The sequence below is a fragment of the Antechinus flavipes genome, chromosome 2 (assembly GCF_016432865.1).
Source record: "Antechinus flavipes isolate AdamAnt ecotype Samford, QLD, Australia chromosome 2, AdamAnt_v2, whole genome shotgun sequence".
In the NCBI taxonomy this organism is placed as follows: domain Eukaryota; kingdom Metazoa; phylum Chordata; class Mammalia; order Dasyuromorphia; family Dasyuridae; genus Antechinus; species Antechinus flavipes.
In genome coordinates, this window is record NC_067399.1 from 628253536 (window position 1) to 628271896 (window position 18361).

Genomic DNA, 18361 nt, shown 5'->3' on the forward strand with positions numbered 1-18361 from the left:
GATGAGCTGAAAATGTGGAAATTGATGAGATCTTCAATAGAGAGGAAGCATTTGGCTGATATTTTGGACAATTATGCTCTCTATCCGAGCAGGCCAAAAGAAAGAGAAGAGAATCAGAAGAGTATACTATTATGGGAGCCAAGAGAGGGTGGAGAGCTTCAAAGAACTTCTAATTTCGCTATCAAAGAGAATCTCTCTTATCTTCAGATTTTGGATAGATACAACGACAAAAAAGGAATAAGAAAACTGAAAACCATGATATAAAAAAAAAAAAAAAAGACATAAGAAAATCATAGGGGAAAAGAAAATCACACTATTATTTAAATAGGACCTATTATTTAGATTGCAGGAAAAAAGAAATCCAGATAGCAATCAGAAACAAGCAAACTATATGAGTATTCTTATTTACTGACTTGCTTACCGAGAAACTGATTCTAAGATGATCTTGACTTTCGATAATCCTGCCTCACCAAAATATACCACTGTAAGGTGAATCCTCTTGTCCTGAAGAATACACACATCTCTAAAGATAAAATCACAATGGGAAAAAATTCATATTTTCAAAAAGAAAATGAACTGGGTTTCAAGTAATGGAAACTAAAATTTGTTTTTTGAGGTAAGACAAATTTCAACATATGCAAGAATTCTTAGAACACTTGTTATACTATTACTCAAATACCACAAATAAGTGTAAGTCATATAAATATTCTATGACTTCAAGTCACACTACCAAAGTGGGAGGGGAGGTAGAATGTGAAGGTTACTTTAAAGTTAGTTATATGAATTCTTAAAAATCCTAACATAGTTACCTGAAGTTCTGCATGAACTGTGCAAATGCCTCAGTCCTTCCAGCAAGAGGTACAATGATATTAATAACTGATTTGGCAATGTCAATTGTTTCACTCTTTACTTTCATAAGCGGTCCAAAAGGTCGGAACAAAGTGACGTGTCTGTATTCCATAAGGTCTGCCTTCTTAAAAAAGAGTTCATACTGTGTCCCTTTATCTCTCTCAGTACGATAATAACCTTAAAAAAAAATAGAGAAAAGCATAGTCATGTCAAATTTTGAAGATTTAATAATACTATTTAACTTGAATTTTCAAACAATTAATAGAATTGAAGAATTTTTTCTCTTAATTTGAAAATACAACATTAAAATTTGTTAGTAACTAACAAAATAGTAAGTGGTATCAATATCTATTTTCCATAAAAGAAAATGTACTGAATAAAAACTATTTCTATGATATGTAAAATATATTCCAAATAATTAACAATAACCAGTATTCAGATATTGCTTGTGAATATTAAAAATAATCTTTAGCTAGCAAACATAAAGTGCAAAAAAATACTAAATTTAAACTCATAAGTCAAACTAATTAGAATTCTCCTTATACATAATATAAATTAGGGACAAGATTGCTTTAATGCTGACAAGATGAAAAATCCTATTTAAAAAGAGGTAAAGTAGTTTATCTTATTAATCCTTACAGCATTCATTCAGGCCAGGAAGCATTAATGTCAGGATCAATAAATTCTCATCCAGAAATAGTGCTGCATATATTGCCTAACACTCATAAAAGTAAAATCAATATGCAAATCTTTACAAAATGGGCACCTTCATCCCCAAATTTTTTCAACTCTTTTTGTGTGCTATCTCTCTTCATTACAATATAACTTTTTTAAGGACAAGAATTCTTTGCTCTCCCCCCTTCCTTGTATTTGTATATCCAGGGCTTAGAATAGTGCCTGGCAGATAGTAAGCATTTAATGATTGCCTGTTTCCTTCCTTCCCTATTTTCTTTATCCCTTCCTTTCTTCCTTCATTCCCTCCTTCCTTCCTTTGCCAAAGCTTTACTCAATGTGGCAAAGACTCTAAAAACAGAGCATGAATTCTGGCAGGTTCTACCAAGCAGGAAAGATTTCATGGATGTATGGTTCTTACTATAGACAGCATCTGCTGCCGAGACTCAGACTTCCTAAGTATAGAAATGATTATTAGCAGATGGCTGGTGCAAGATTCTAGTCAAATATGTTAATAACTTAATATTAAAGTTTAAGGACACACTCCTCCCTTTCTGTTAATTATCAACAGTCTTTTCTTAGCACATTCTTTTTAAAAATGATTTTTTTGATCATTTCTTGACAATTATCTGTTGCATCAAAATAAAATATATCAATAATTTTTTAAATTAAAAAAGAAATAGGGAAGATTGGGTATTAGATAACAAATTCTTTTTTAAGCTGTTACCAAAGAAGAGATGAAGACACAAATTGTCCTTCCCTCTCTTATCCCTCCATCATGAGACTCTCCTTCAGCTCAGTGATAAAGCTAAAAGGGCAGTGGCTGCCAAGAATCAGTTTTATTCCTTCTATAAATATTACTTTGGCTATTGGTATTATAAATAAGATTTCCATATAGTAGATATACCTCACATACAGAGAGGGGAGAGGAAGAGAAAAAAGAGGGGGAAGGCAAAGGAGGTGAGGGGGGGAGGGAGAGAGAGAAAGGGACTGAGATTTTGATTATAAATAAAACCAGAAGTCAGGAGGGCTCATAAATTTTTCTCAGATAATTTAATAAAGTAGTTGAGAAAATTAGTCTCACATATCCAAAAGCAATAAAAAAACATTTCATGAGATATTTTACCATTTTACTTTCATAGTGTTCATGGAAAGTACAGACAAAAGCATCACCACAAAAATAATTGTAATTTGGGGACCAAAATCTATAATAGTAGGTGAAAAAATAGTAAAATTCTTTAAATAACTAGGCAAGATCCTCAAAACTAAATCCACTGATACTCAGTTGTTTGCAAGAAAAGATTGGCACCAAGGAGGCCAGTGAAAAATAATAAAAAATGCCATGAGATGTCAAAAAAAAAAAAAAGAAAAGAAAAGAAAAGAAAAGAAAAGATTTGCTGACTATTCATTTAGAAGTATCAGCCCTGGATATTACAAATACTTTCTTCAAAAATAGCTTCAGAAAGAACTGAATATAGCAAGCTTTGTTTGCTTTGCTTGCTAAATATTACTAGAAAAAGTTGACTATTTTAATAGGAAGAAAAGACTGGCTGCTGATATAAGCAATAATTTCAGAATCTCTATGCAATCAAATTATTGAATGGTTAAAGATCAAATTAAAATCAAAATATTAAATACTAGAAATGATAAAATGGCACATGTTCAGTTATCACAGGTTAAACAAACTTTATATAAATACGCTGTTGATGCTGAAAAATAGAAAAAACCATTAATTCTTATTATTACCATTTCCTAGCGAACTATCACTGATCTAAAATCAAATGTCACAGTAAGGTCAAAGGCACTCAGAAGTCATCTTATCCAATATGCATTTGATCATCTTAGCAAATCTTAAACAACATGACAGTCAAGGGCAGTTCTGATTTAAAATAACAGGTGACTTTTGAAGGAAAATTAAAAAAAAATTATCATCACTGATACCTCACAAAAGAGCAAAAAGCAATAGAATGGAACAGAAAACTTGGCATGAGATACTTCAAATCCTTCAAAAACATTTCTATGAAGCTGAAAAGTATTTGACAAGTAGGTATGAAATGAAACAGATATTTAAGACTTTTTAATCATTTTTTGTACTCAATGACAGTAAAACCTCCACATTTGAACTTCAATACATACACATATCACCTCATTGTGCTTCTAAGATTCACTTTTTTTTTTTTTTTATACATTAGAATGTTACATCAATTCTGCATTGGACACGTTTACTGACACCATTTTTCTAACAGCATGAATTCACATCATGTCTTATTTTGGAAATTGTTAAAATATTTCACTCTTCACTATTTTTATATCTGTTATAATGACCAGTGATCAGAGATTTTTGATGTTACTATTATGTTTTGTGGGAAGTACTGTAAATCACATACACATAAGATAGCAAAGTTAATTGATACAATGTTGTGTGTGTTCTGACTACTTCATTGGCCCCACCATTCATTCCCTCATCTCTTTCCCTCTCCACAGGCTTCCATGAAATACAATAATACTGAAATTAGGCCAGTTAAGAACCCCACATGGCCTCTAAAATTTCAAATGAAAGAAGGTCAATTGAGGCAGCAAACTTTATTATTTTATTTTAAGAAATCACCACAGCTATCCCAATCTTCAGCAACTACTACCCTGATTGAACCATAGTCATCAGCATGGAAGCAAGACCTTCTATCAGCAAGAAGATAATGACTTACTAAAGCCTCAGATAAAGGTTAGAGCTCTTTTTTTTTTTTAAGCAATACAGTACTTTTTAATTACAGTATGTACATTGTTTTTTAGACAAAAAGTCAAAGCACATTTAATAGACTACAGCATAGTATAAACACTTTATATGCAATGGGAAACAAAAAAAAAATGACTTGCTTTAATGCAGGGTCCTGAAACTGAACTTGCAATCTCTCAAATATGTTTGTAGTTCAGTACACCATGAGTTATATGATCCTAGAAAGATCTATGATTTCAGCAGTCAAGGTAGAAACCCCCTCCAATAAAATCACAACAAATCTATGACTTAGCAGGGTAAAACTTAGGGAATCAACTGAGACACAGTTCTGTGAGTTGGCAAGGGTGACAAAGATAGTGAAGCAGAACTACCAAATCTAAGGATTTATTACCCTTCACTGCCCAGCTCATCTCCAGAATGAGCTCCATGCCCTCTAATTGCTGCACTCTGACATCTGGGCTTCTTCTCTCTGCCACCTCCCTCTTTCTCTTAGGAACATCAATTCTGGATTTCTGAAGACCCCATTCACCAGGCCTGAGGATGTTAAACGAATTAAATGTTTTGGGATTCATCTTAAGTTACATCTGCCTAGGCTGACAAGTAAATCAAACCTCACTTCAACCACAGATCAACATTAATCATGGCCAAATCAACCCACTGGGGCCAACAGTATGAATTTTTAATTTTTTTCCAGGGTCTTCACATATCTTTTCATTTTCAACCTCTTTTTAAAAATAATAATCAAACCAAGAGTCATATGTCTACTCAAGAGTATGTCAATCTCCCCAGATTATTCTAGAATAAAGTTTCCTTCCCTATCACCATTCCTCCCACCCGCCATCATACATCTTAATCCTGTTCTTCCTATCCAACTCTCCATTTCTATCCTCCTATTCTGGTGACTCCTCCTCACAGCTGCCAAAAACATGTATCTGTAGATCTGGTATCAACATCCAAGTCTAAAAGTTTTGATGGTTCCCCATTGATTTTATTATAAAATATCTATTTCTCTTTGGCATTGGTCAGAGCACCTTTACAGACTGAGTAAATGCTATTCCCTCTCATGTTGTCTCTGTATACAGGACTCTATTTCCTGTGTCTTTGTACACACTTGCCTCCAAGCCTGGGATACATCCCTTCTGTTATCTCTACTCTCTGTACAACTTTTAGCTCCCTTCAAGACTCAACTCAAGTACCATCTCCTTAAAGAGGTTTTTCCTCAATCTCCTGGTCATTAGTTTCTATGCCCCCCTTAAAATCATCTTACTGTTGTTGCTTTTCCTGTACATATCCAGTGTTTATATTTTGTAAGTATGTTTTGTAATCATCTAGAAGAAGGTAAGCTCCTTGAGATCCAGCTCCATTTCACTTTTGTATCATGAAAGCAAATTTCTGGCACATGTAGGTATCTAATAAATATTTGTTGATTAACTGTCTCTGTTTCTTATGGTTAATGTGTGGGGATCGAGTTAACACCCTGGATACTTTAGAATCAGCCAGAATCAGGATAAGCAAAAATCCTTGGTCTTTATTCTTGGTCAAAATGAGAGGAATAGACACAGGAATCTCCTCTTCCTCACTCCACCAAGAGTCACACTGGCTTGTCTCACTCCACCCTCTAATCCCTCCTCCAAATCTCTCTATATACCAACAGATCAAGCCAGCACAGAATAGTGGGAAGGGCCATTTTCCAAGCACATGCTAATAGAGTATTGTCCAATAGGTAATTAGCCTTAAGTGCTCAGCTGTCCAAGTGCATCTGCTCAGTTTCAGCCCATTACATTAATGCATTATGTACCGTTCTCTGGTATGGTATGGTAAAGTATGGTAAAACCTGACCAAATATTGAAAAAAAAAAAAAAAAGGAACTTGGTCCACAATTTCAAAATTTCTAGTGTGTTTCAAAGAAGAAGAATTCAAAAACAAGAAAGATCAAATATGGAATTAATACTCATAAAAGGCAAATAAGAAAAAATAGAGCATACGAATTCATACGTCATTTTTTCCCCTCTCTATAAAGTCTTTTAAAAGTTTCTATGCACATGAAGGTCTCACTGAGAAAAACATAGCTGGAAAGACTAGAACAAACCACATCTTCCACATATACACACATGCAACTGACTGTGATGAAGCAAATACAAACCCCTTTTATTTATTATTTATTATTTGTGGAACACAAAAAGCATCTGGCAAAGTAGAGCAACATTCGGTCTTCAAGGTTCTTATCCAACAAGGTTTGTCCTGTTTCCATGTAAGAAGACTATATCTTAGGGCTGGGAGGCAGGAAGTGAAGGGGGAGGTGCTAGGCTTGGAGTCGGTTACAGACCCAGTTCTGCATGCTGCCTGTGACACTGACTAGGTATGCGAGTACAGGCAGGTCATTTAGTATGTGTAAGCCTTGGTTTCCTCATCTGTAAAATGGGCATAATACCACCTGTAGTACTTACCTCACAGGGCTGATGTGAGGAGAAGGCCTGGGTTCAAATCCCGCCGACAATTACTATTGGGTGATCATGGGCAAGTTAACCTCTCTGAGCCTCAGTTTCCTCATCTGTAAAATGGGGATAATAATACCTGTAGTACCTATAGCTCACAGAGTTGTAGTGGGATTCAAATAAGATAATGTATGTAAACCATTTTTGCAAACTTTAAAAAACAAGTACATAAATGCCAGCAACTATCACACACAAAATGTTCTGTGGAACTAAAGCACTACAAACAAATATAACTGTTCAGTAGTCCAATTCTCAAAAACAAAAAAAGTGAGACAAAAAACAGGAAGATACATGCTTGCTGAAAGCATTCACCTCTACAGCAGAAGACACCTTGCATAAAATCCAAGTAGGACAAGGATTTAATGTGGGTAATTAGGTTTTGCAAATGACCTATGTGTGGATGGTATTGTATTCACTACAGGATATTCTCATTAAGATCCATAGCCTCTCAAAAGAAAATGGCCAGATAACTTACCCTGGAAGAGTAAAGCACACAAAGGATTCAATTATCCAAAAAAAAAAAAAAAAAAAAAAATTCTAAATGCATTAAGGCCTTACTATGAATAAGACTTTGTCCTGGGTACTAGAGACAAACAACAACAAAAACGAGCTGCTGCCCTCAAGGAATTAACATTCTATGGGAGGAGAGGGGATGCAATAAGTACACAAATAGATGTAGTAAAAGGAAAATTAAAGGAAGAGTCCTCATTGACTAAGGGAAGGTAGCAGGCAGGTTGAAGGAAGAAGAGATAAATTCATGGATAACGTGAAATCTAAGTTTAACCTGGAAGGAAAACAAGGATTACAAGAGGCAGGAAAAAAAAAAAACAGCTTGTATTTTATCCATGGGGGACATCGTGTATGAAGGTATGGAAGCAGAAGACGAATTTGACAGTAGTAAATTTGAGAAATAATTAATTGCCTATTCTGGCTGAAATGTAGAGTTCATGAAAAGGAATGATGTGAAATATGACTGGAAAAAAGGCAAGTCATCCTATAGAGGCTTTTAAATATTTTATCAGTCACTAAATATTTATTAAGCACTTCCTTTATATGCCAGTTATTGTAATAAGCACTGAAGGTACAAAGAAAGTAAAAGACAATTCCTGTACTAAAAGGGTTTCACAGGTAATAGGGAAGAGAATATGGACTAACTATGAACAAGACATTTATCAATAAAATGACCTTGGAGAGAAGACTTATTTGGGGGAATTGTTCTTTATAAAAGAACAAGTTTATTTATTTTTAATACACATTGAAAGAAAAATCCAGAGCAAAAGGGAAAAACCATGAGAGAGATGATAAAACTGAAAAAAGAATGAACTTAGCATGTGTTGATTTGTAATTCAGTCTCCTGGGTTCTTTTTTTCTGGATGCAGATGACATTTTCTGTCCAAAGTCTATTGGGATTGCTTTGGGTCACTGAACTACGAAGAAAAACCAAGCTTTTCATAGTTGATCATCACACATTCTTGTTATTATTGTGTTCAATGTATTCCTGGTTCTGCTTGTTTCACTCAGCATTAGTTCATAGGAGGAAAAGACCTGAAGGAGAATCAGGAAAGGCTTCTTGTAGATAAACTTTTATCTGGAACTTGAAGCCAGGAGATGGAAAGAAGGGAGAGCATTCAAGGCAGGCATGGGGTCTGTCAATGAACATGCTCATAGTCAGAAGATAGAATGCCTCATTCAAGGAAGAGAAAGGATGTTAGTTTTATTGGATTACACGATTCTTTGGGGGAAAGGGTGAGTAAGGTATAAGAAATCTGGGAGGAGGCAAGATATGGAAAGGTTTGAATACCAGAGAATGTTATATTTTATCCTAGAAGGGACAAGCAGCCACTGAAGTTTACTAAATAAGAGGGTGACATAGATTTTTCCTTTAGAATAATTAATTGGACAGGTGAGTGGAAGACAGACTGAAGTAAAGCAGGCAGACAAACCAGATGGCTACTCTAATGGTAAAGGCAAAGTAATGAGAGACTGTATTAGGGTGCTGGAAATATCAGAAGAGAGAAGGAGGCATATTTGATGTTACAAAGTTCAAATCAGTAGACCTGGCAGCATATTGGATACAAAAGGTGAGAAAGATTAAGGATTCCAGGAAGACATCTTGGTTGAGAAGCTAGATGATTGGCAGAATAGCAGTACTTTCGATTGCAATATGAAAGTTGGGAAAAGAGAAGGATTTGATAGTATGTGGGAAATAACGAGTTCAGTTTGGGACATTTTGAGTTTAAGAAGGCACACTAGAGATCTGCAAAAGGATTAGGACTAGATAAGAAGTTTTATGAATGATGAGCAGAGAGATGATATTTGAATCGGTGGGAGCTAATGAGATCACCAAGTGAAATAGTATAGAAGGAAAAAAGAAGAGGGATTAGAAGATAGTGCTAGAGAATATTCATGGTAAGGAGGCATGATGAAGATCAAGATCCAATAAAGGAGAGAGAGAAGAAGTGGTCAGACATGTAGGAGAAGAAACAGAATAGTGCCACAAAATTCTAGAGAGAAAGAGGGTTGATCAATAGTGTCAAAGGGCAGAGAGGTCAAGAAGACTAAGGACTGTGAAAATGCCATTAGAATTCCAGTCTAAAGAGTTTGTATCTTATCCTGTAGGCATTTTTTTTTTGATCAAGGTCCTGAAAATGGTCATATCTGTATCTAACGAGGATTATTATTTCTTTTTTTTTAACTTAAAACTATTTTTTTTCAATGATATGTAAAGATAGTTTTCAACACTCATTTTTGTATGAGTTTGAGTTTAAATTTTTTTTTCTTTTCCTCCCTTACCTTCTCAAGTCAGCAAAGCAAACTGATATATGTTATACATGTAGTCATTTAAAATGCATCTCCATTTATTAGTCATGTTGTGAAAGAAAATCAAAAAAGGGGGAAAAAATCACAAAAAGGGGGAAAAGGTGAAAATAGCCTATTTTGATCTGCATTCAATAAGAGGTTTGTTTTAACAGCTGTGTGGAGGGTAGAAAGGAGGAGGAGAAGAAGAGGAAGAAGAGAAAAAAGAATCATACAGTAATCCATTCAAGAAGTGAAGTGAGTCTAATGTAGGGGGAATTCTATGTGAGTAAAAAGAAGGGAATGTAAATTAAACCTATTGTAAAAATAGAATTTATGAGATCTGCTCATTGATTGGTCTTTGGGGAAAGGCAAGGGGAAGAGGAGAAAATCAATATGCAAGAAAAGGGAGAGTTCAGATTGATTTCCGAGAGTAATTGAGAACATAGTCGTATGGTATCAATGGAAACTAATATGAAAGAGAGGGTAGATTTATGAAGAGTACATAATTTTCATTTTGTATGTGTTAAGTCATAACTAGTGAGATGACACTACATCCAAAAGGAAGATCTGGCTGACATGAGGCAAAAAATTAAATAAGATAATCTTTGCTATATACATATGCAAAATCCTACATTTTCCCCTCATAAAATGCTAGCAATTTATATATGAAATCAAATTTGCAAGGACAGGAAAAAGTAGAGATTCAATTGGATGGGGAACCCATTGAGTCAGTCCATCAGCATGTATATCTTAAACTTATACAGCAGATGGACAATCCACATTTGAATAGGAAGTAAGTTAGTTACACTTTCAGTATACCAAGCTGTTCCCTGACATTGAAATACAAGTTTGTTTTCTTTTTTAATTTCAACATCTTTCAATGTTATCTGGTACAACATAATAGAATAACAATCTCAGGAGAATCAGAATTATAGGTAACCCAAATAACAACAGAAAGACAGACAGTGGGTGAAAACAGACTATAGGAAATTGCTCATGACAAAGCTATGTGCAAGAATAGTAAAAAAAGCCAGTCCTGAAGATGAATATTACTAGAGACAGAGATGAATTAATGAGAGGGTAGGTAGGTAGATAGTCCAAATGTTACAATGGTAGCCATAAAACATCAAAAAAAAATTTCAAGAACACCACATTGATTAGATTTTAAATGAAAGAATGTGGATGAAAATTATGTAATATAAATCAGAGATGGGTTTCAATCTGTTCCAGTGTGGGAGCTGTCCAAACTGAGAGAGCATACATCCATTTAAGTATCTAAATAAACAAACTAGAAACCAGAGACCTTTAGGTGTCACAGCAAATCTTTCTTCCCAAATAAAACAACTACTTCTCCTCTCTCTAATCACCAACAAAAGCAAACTAAAAATTGCATTTTTGATAACAGACAGGGTTAGGTAAATGTGAATTAATCCTCTGAATAAGGATGTCTTAGTGTCACTATATAATTAATGGTCAAATTCAAAATATGAGATTCTTTAAAACTATAACAATTTTTTTTTTTACCAAAAAGTATTTTTGGGAATAATTGTATTAAACTACATAAAATATATTTCATATATGTGTGTAGGTCCCTATAAACTGTTTCAAAACACTTACTACACAGCAATCATTGTCTCACTAACATTTATAATGCATTCATATGAAATATAATTCTTAAATAGGTTCATTAATAGAATAGTTTCTTCTTAGTTTTTTTTTTAATAATTGTTAGTTTCTTTAATAGAAAGAATTACAAGTGCTTGAAATTGATTACAATAATTAACACTAAAGATGAATCTAAACCAAACTATAGTAATAAGGCCTAAAATATGTGAAGATACACAAAATTCAAATTTATACTCTCTTGATTCAGATTTGTAAAATATGAACATCAAGATTAGTCTACTTGTCTTTCTTGTGGGGAATTTTTTTTTTTTAAGTCTTCAAAGGAAGTTACACCAACTGAATTTTTAGTACAGTTGTTTTAAAAATTATAAAAGCTAATCCATATAATCTAATTAAATATAGTTACCATTTAAGCTCACTAGTGCTTGAAACAGAAATTAATCGCATACCACAAAAGCAAACATTCACCTTTTAAATCTTTCTAATACTAGAGAATCCCTTACAAAAAAAAAAAAAAAAAAAAAAAAAAAAAAAAAAAACAGAAGTATGCATTATTTTTGTTATTTTTGTTATACAATATCTGGATTTTTTAATATTGTGAAATCTCCCATTTTCTCAAGAGTTGTTTCCAAAAATATATAGTATTAAGTTATAATAGTATAGAGCTATGTTTACAGTTTCATAAGTGTGCTAGAGAAGGGAAGAAATGATGTTTTAATTTTGAATTAGAAAAGTCAAGGTTTACTTCTATAGTCAAATTGACTATAGAATTGACAAATTGACAGATATTTTTAGCAATTGATTAATTTTATATAATAATGGTATTCTAGAGAACAAAGAAAGTGATTTTTTAATTATTCCTACTCTAATTACAGATTCCCTCAAATATGCCAAACTACTCTTCTCTCTTATACATACAACTTATCAAATAAGAGTATCTTCCCCACTTAACCAAGTTTCCATCACCAAAAGTATCATGAAGCATAAAACCAAGATAAAAAAAAAACTGCCTTGAACTTCCAAATCAACCAATGCTCACAGTCAATAATGAATATTGTAAAGATGCCTTGGCAGAAAGAAATAAAAGTGTGGGAGGTGGGGTGGAAGACTAGAAATTTGACAACTAAACATTGAGAATTTTCATTAAAAATTTAACATGCCTGAAATTGAGAACTGTTACTTTATAATGATATTCATTACACTCAGAGATAGGATGCATGGAACATAGCTAAGTGTTGTTGAAACTGATTAGAATAATGAGGGCTGGTAGATTTTCTGGAAACAATCTGCAAGGCTAGTTAATTAAGCATTTACTCAAAGAGCCATATCCATTCTCCCTGAAGAAATCTATACCTAAGAAAAATCAAGGCAGTCACTAGGTAATAAAAGTTTTAGAAGTTGGATGCTTTGTTGCCAAGATACATAGCATGTCTTTGGTATAAAATTTAGAGAACTGCTCCCCTCCCTTTTTAATAGCAATGTTTCTCCCAGAAATTGTTCTGAGGAACCATGTAAAAATTTCAAGACTTTTTTCATGATGAAATCTTGGAATCTATGGAATTTCAACAGTAGGCCTTTAAAAATCTCTCAAAACAGTCATCAGAAATGGCTTCTGCATTTGAACTCAAGTAAACTCAGGTAAAATCATCAACATTTTTGAGCCAGTTATTTCTTTAGTAACTTTTCCTAAGGGAATATTGTAATTTTTTTTTTAAAAAACAAAATTGTCTTTTTTCTTTAATCACAATATTTACACACAATTTCTACTGCAATGGGCTATGATAGACAGCAGGGAATACACACACACACACACACACACACACACACACACACACACATCGTGCATACACCCCCCCACACACACACATAATATAATAATAAGGTAGATACAGCTCCTGCTCTTAGTGACCTTATATATAAACACTACCATTGAGGGCAGGGGGGGAAGAAGAATAAGAAGTTGTACGGAAAAAATAGAATTCTGTTTAGTTAATAGTTACACTACTTATTTGAGTATCGAGAGACTGATGATTTCAAGCTAGAAGCTGGGAGAGTCTCCAAGGACTTTCATCACTAATCCCTTGTCATGTACCCCTTACTCCACTGAAGGAAAGTATTTTAACAGAGCCAGAACCTAGATTATCACTTTATTTCAGATAAGAACAAAGATTTTATCCCTTCTTCTCTCAAAGAGCAGATCCGACTTAATTTTATGTATCATATTCAATGATTTGAATGGGCTGACAGCATGAATTGATAACCTTTTCTGCTTTAGGTAAGGGTTTCAGGATCAAAAAAGGAGCAGGCAAACTAGTCGTAGTTATAAACATCAAACTGAGAAAGGGAGAAAGAATTCACTGAGAAGCTTAATAAAAGACACCAGTAAACAGGTGATTACAAAAGAAAAGGGTCATAAGCACTAGAGCAGAAAGAGATCTTTGAAATCATTTAGTTCAGTTCCCCTCATTTGATATTAGGAATACAGGGCTATCAAGGTTAAATGACTTACTCAATGTCATTCAGTAAGTGGAAAAGCCAGATTTCAAATTCAGGGCTCCCAAGATCAGTGTTCTTTCCACTACACCAAAAAAAGACAATTAAAACATTAACTAGAACATTGTTTAGTTCAGGGCCATTTACTGAAGGGGATAAATGGACAATTCACTGACTCCAAAACCAAGCTGATGGGTACTTTTTTACTGTCCATGTGACCTCTGGAGCGTCACTGAAACCAACCTTCAGATTCTTCATTTGTAAAACAGGGAAGCTGCATCTCTTAAATTGCTTCCAATTCTGAAATTCTAAGATACTTAACTTCCTTCTTCACAGACCTCTGAATCTACAAGTCTTAGAGATCAAGTTCTCCCAATACCACTAAAACTCACAGAACTGCTGACTCAACATCCCAGACGGGGAGCTAAAGGATTCTGAGAAATCTTGTTCCAGGTTACAGTTTAAGATAGAAATGGGATTAATTAAAATTTACAGTTCCTCAGCTCTGATCTGAGGATTCTTACATCACACAACATGAAACAACCCAAGAGTAATGTGCAATGCTACTCTGTCACAGAATTTTATATCTGGAAAGGGAGTATTATTCCAGCCCCCTAATTATATTGGAGGTTCTTTACAGTAACTCCCATAAGCCCTAGATTTTAGGGGGATCCTTGAATTGGATTGAACTACATGGGAAAAGAACTTTTACTCATCTCTAACTGAAATTTAGCATTTCATTCAATTATAAATGTAGGCAATGAAAACTTTTTGGTAAAGGGGCCCATAGTCTTCACCAGACTGCCAAAAATATACCTTGTGTCCATCAGGATATAAAAGAAGTTTAAAATCCCTATTTTAAGGAGAAGAAAACTAAGACCCTGAGATGTAATCACTAAACATCTCCCATCTAGTTAATAATGGAATTGGTTATAAAAACCAATTCTTCATTTCAGTCCACACTGTCTCTCAGATGAAAATGAATTATGACTAAATGTTTACTGAGAATATTACATAAAAAAGAAACCCCAAAATAACTATCACCCAGGCTAAACACCATGGGGAAGGGGGCAAGGAGGGCACATATTCCTTGTCATCAGATTTATTTATTTTTTTTTTTTTTTTTTTTTTTTTTGGCTGAGGAAATTAGGATTGCCTAGAGTCACACAACTAAGAGGTATTAAGTGTCTGAGGCTGAATTTGAACTCAGAGTCAAATTCTTACTTTAGGGCCAGTGCTTTATTCATTGTGCCATCTAGTCACTCTAGACTTGTCCTGAGAGTCCTAATTAATATTATAAATCCCAAAATGTCAGAGCTTAAATAATTCTTTTAAAATTATACAATTCATTTTGTAAAAGCAAAAATAAATTAAGTGACTTTAAAGTCAATAATTAGTGACTTGATTGGGGAACAAATCCAGATCTGATTTTCAGTATAGTACTATTTTTGGCTATACCCTGGTTGCCCCTAATATTAAATACTATTTTTCTGCATTGTAACAGATTAAAAATTTTAAGAAACTTTGAGTTGAGAACTAATCATTTTATAACAAACAAATGAAGTGTCAGGATTACTTAATGCTTTAAAATGTTATTCTCTATTTGGCCATTTTTTGGGGGGAGGGAGTTACATAATTTATATGATTAAATAACTCATGTAAAGACATATAGACATTTGCATTTTACACATTGTAAAACAGATAATGGCTAAAAGTTTCCCCAAAATTGTGCTATAATTCAAAACTAAGCTTAGATGCTGGCATTTTTTACTCTTATTATCTTATCCAGAATCCACAAAGTAATGTCCAATTTTCAATAATGTTCCTGAATTCATAGTATATATTTTCCCCCACTGGAAAAAAAAATCCGCTTCTACTACTTACTTAATATACTTTTATGATTTGAAATATCTAAATTTATCAGGGTTGATAAAAAGAACACACTACTATTAACAGCTTAATGATTTATATTAACAAGATACAACATTCTTTCTTAAATATCACAGATAACAATAAACTAAACTGATTCCAAACTAAATAAATTTTTACAATACCTTCTACAAAATCGTTTTCATTAAATAGTTGTTTGTCTCCAGCTGGTCCATCTTCATCTTCTTGATCATCTTCTTCATCAGGATTGTTAATAACCTCCAGGCCAGCCTCAATAACTTCCACCAACTCATCTCTTTTGTCTTTTCTAACAGGCTTTTCCTCCGGGTGTCGAGTGAGACCCATCTCCAACTGGAAGACTTTCATTGAAGTAAAACTTTCAAAGGGGATGACACCATATTCACTAGGTAGTTTGGCTCCTATGCCTACCTCAGCTTTGTCAATTTGAGAATGAAGAAACTCCAAAAGATCACTAGGTATTTGTTCTTTGGTGCCTTGGTAACCCATACCATTTGTCCTAGTGTTCTTTTTTTCTTGCAATGATCTCATTTTCTCACTCATCTCCTGTAATTCTTGCTTCAGTTGGGCAATTTGACGTTTCAAGCTAGATGCTCTAGTTTGGTAATGTTCTTCTTGTTCTTGTAGAAGAGCTTGGTAATATTCTTTACCATAATTCTCTCCAATGATACCAGGAAGAGAGGCATTGCCATCAGTCTGGGGAGCACACTCAAGAAGATACATAAATAATATCAAAATACCCAGCAGGGCAAGACCCAACAGGAGCCAACGGGTCCTGGCTTGAAGCATTAAACCTCTTCTGGGCATTCTTATCAACATGTAGTTTCTCAATGCTACAAGTTCTTTTCTTGTTCATGCTTTAGAGAAACATCATCACGAAAATCTTTCAAAAGAATAAAAACAGGATTCTTGTAAAGAACACAAACATTAGTTCCACTTCACTCAAAAAAATTATCTTTATGCATTAATAATGATTGTTTGCAGACACAGTAAGATTAAACAAACATTTCCTTTACTGTTACCACAAAGTCCAAGAGAGATAATGCAATATGATCTAGCAAGTCAGATAAAATCCATTATATGGGTGATGATTTGCCTGTAACAAAAATTAGAATAAAACATTTAGTTTCAAAATACAGTATTTTGAAACCATTAAATATAACAATCAGCAGGAGGAGCAAATATTAAGTAGAGGAGAGATTATGAAATCAAATGTACTTTATAAAAATCATAAACTATCATTTGACTTTTTAACAAATTTTAATAATCAATATTTCCATGTCTCCACATCATGATCATAGCTGGTATTCATAGTAACTCTAAGATAATAGATGAGAGGATCAAATACTTGGCCTGCAACAGTCCTGAGTATAGACAAAACAAAATTAAAATATAATTGGAAAATATTTAACAAAATAAATAAAAATATAACAAAACATATATAATGTGGTTTTGTAAGTCAATATGTACCTCATAGGGATCTTTATGTATATTTATTGTATTCTAATTCTATCTATCCTAGAAGATCCCAAGATATATTCTTAATTAGTTAAATATTAAATTATATCAGTATACTTTTACTGCCAAGTGAATTTTACTATATTCATAGTCTTTGAAAATCAGTAATCTATGTATAGTTCATGTAATTCTCACATAAGTTAGAATACTCAATAACCTAGTATATATGATTCCCCAAAAATTACAGTTTTAGAGTTAAACTTTTAAAAGCTATTTTTCTTATTATCTCACTAAAGATATAATCTAATTATTTATCATAGTTTCTTACTGGATAGTGTGTTATCATCCTTCAGCAAACCCAAATCATCTATTTTATATTTTAGCTCCATCAACTTCTAAAGTGCAAATCATCAAACTGAAAAAAAAAAAAAAAAACCTTAAGATTAAATGAGGGAAAAGTAAATTGTACATTAGAACTACAAAGGATACAGACATCTGGAAATCACATTAAAGAAATTTTAACATCCAAAGACCTCAACATAATTATTATTTGGTTATAAAATCACATAATTCTTTCCACTGTGTTACACGGTAACAATTTTTCTTCTAGTGTGGAATGGTTTAGACCAAAACTGTCAAAGAGCAAAAAAGAAAATTTTCAATCTACTATTTAGTACATAAAAGCTTTTCTATTAATTCCCATTAACTTCATGCAAAATCTCTTTCAAATAAAGGTTTCCCCGTTTCTAAAAGGAAATCATACCTAATTCTTTTATTGGTGCCATTTTCTAAATTAAAAATTGTCCCCTCTTTTTCTAAGGATAAAGAAAGATGAATTTAGGAAAGGGTAAATGAACTCTTCCAAAGAAGTACTATCTAGATGGTACTACTTTACTGAAGAGAGTTGGCGGGGGGGGGGGGGGGAAGAAAGGGAGGAAACAGAGTAACAGGGTAGGAAACTGCTACCCCAACTTGTAACTGAGTCTTCTACTGTTCTTATTTTTTACAATTTTTACCTAATTAAAAGAATTTCTAGTGAAATTCTTAACATTCAGGTCCATATCGGCTATAATGTCATTTAAATGATTGACAAATTAAGATGAAATTAAAAAGAAATCCAAACTTGAGATTTTTTTTAAGGAGCAAATAGAAAAGATCTCACCAGACTTACGCATTTGTTATGCCAATGAAGCAACCAGATAAAGTTAATTCTAATTTACATCTGGGAATCTTTTTGGTCTCAGCCTCAGGCCCATTTTTTTCCTTATATATAATTTGATTTTTGGACTAAAAAATTTCATCAACTCTGTTCAAGAGGTTCAACTCG

General features: G+C 33.4%; 1 protein-coding gene across 1 annotated transcript in view; it reads right to left on the reverse strand.

Moving 5' to 3' along the window:
* Positions 1-18361, reverse strand: part of CSGALNACT2 (chondroitin sulfate N-acetylgalactosaminyltransferase 2) — a 48130-nt gene that overhangs the window by 9540 nt on the left and 20229 nt on the right. Inside the window, exons 3-6 of the mRNA XM_051981997.1 lie at positions 17363-17449; positions 15723-16672; positions 810-1026; positions 422-523 (exon numbers count right to left, since the gene is read on the reverse strand). Of these exons, the coding sequence (XP_051837957.1) occupies positions 422-523; positions 810-1026; positions 15723-16395 (992 nt within the window). The 5' untranslated portion in view covers positions 16396-16672; positions 17363-17449. The remainder of the gene's footprint in view (positions 1-421; positions 524-809; positions 1027-15722; positions 16673-17362; positions 17450-18361) is intronic.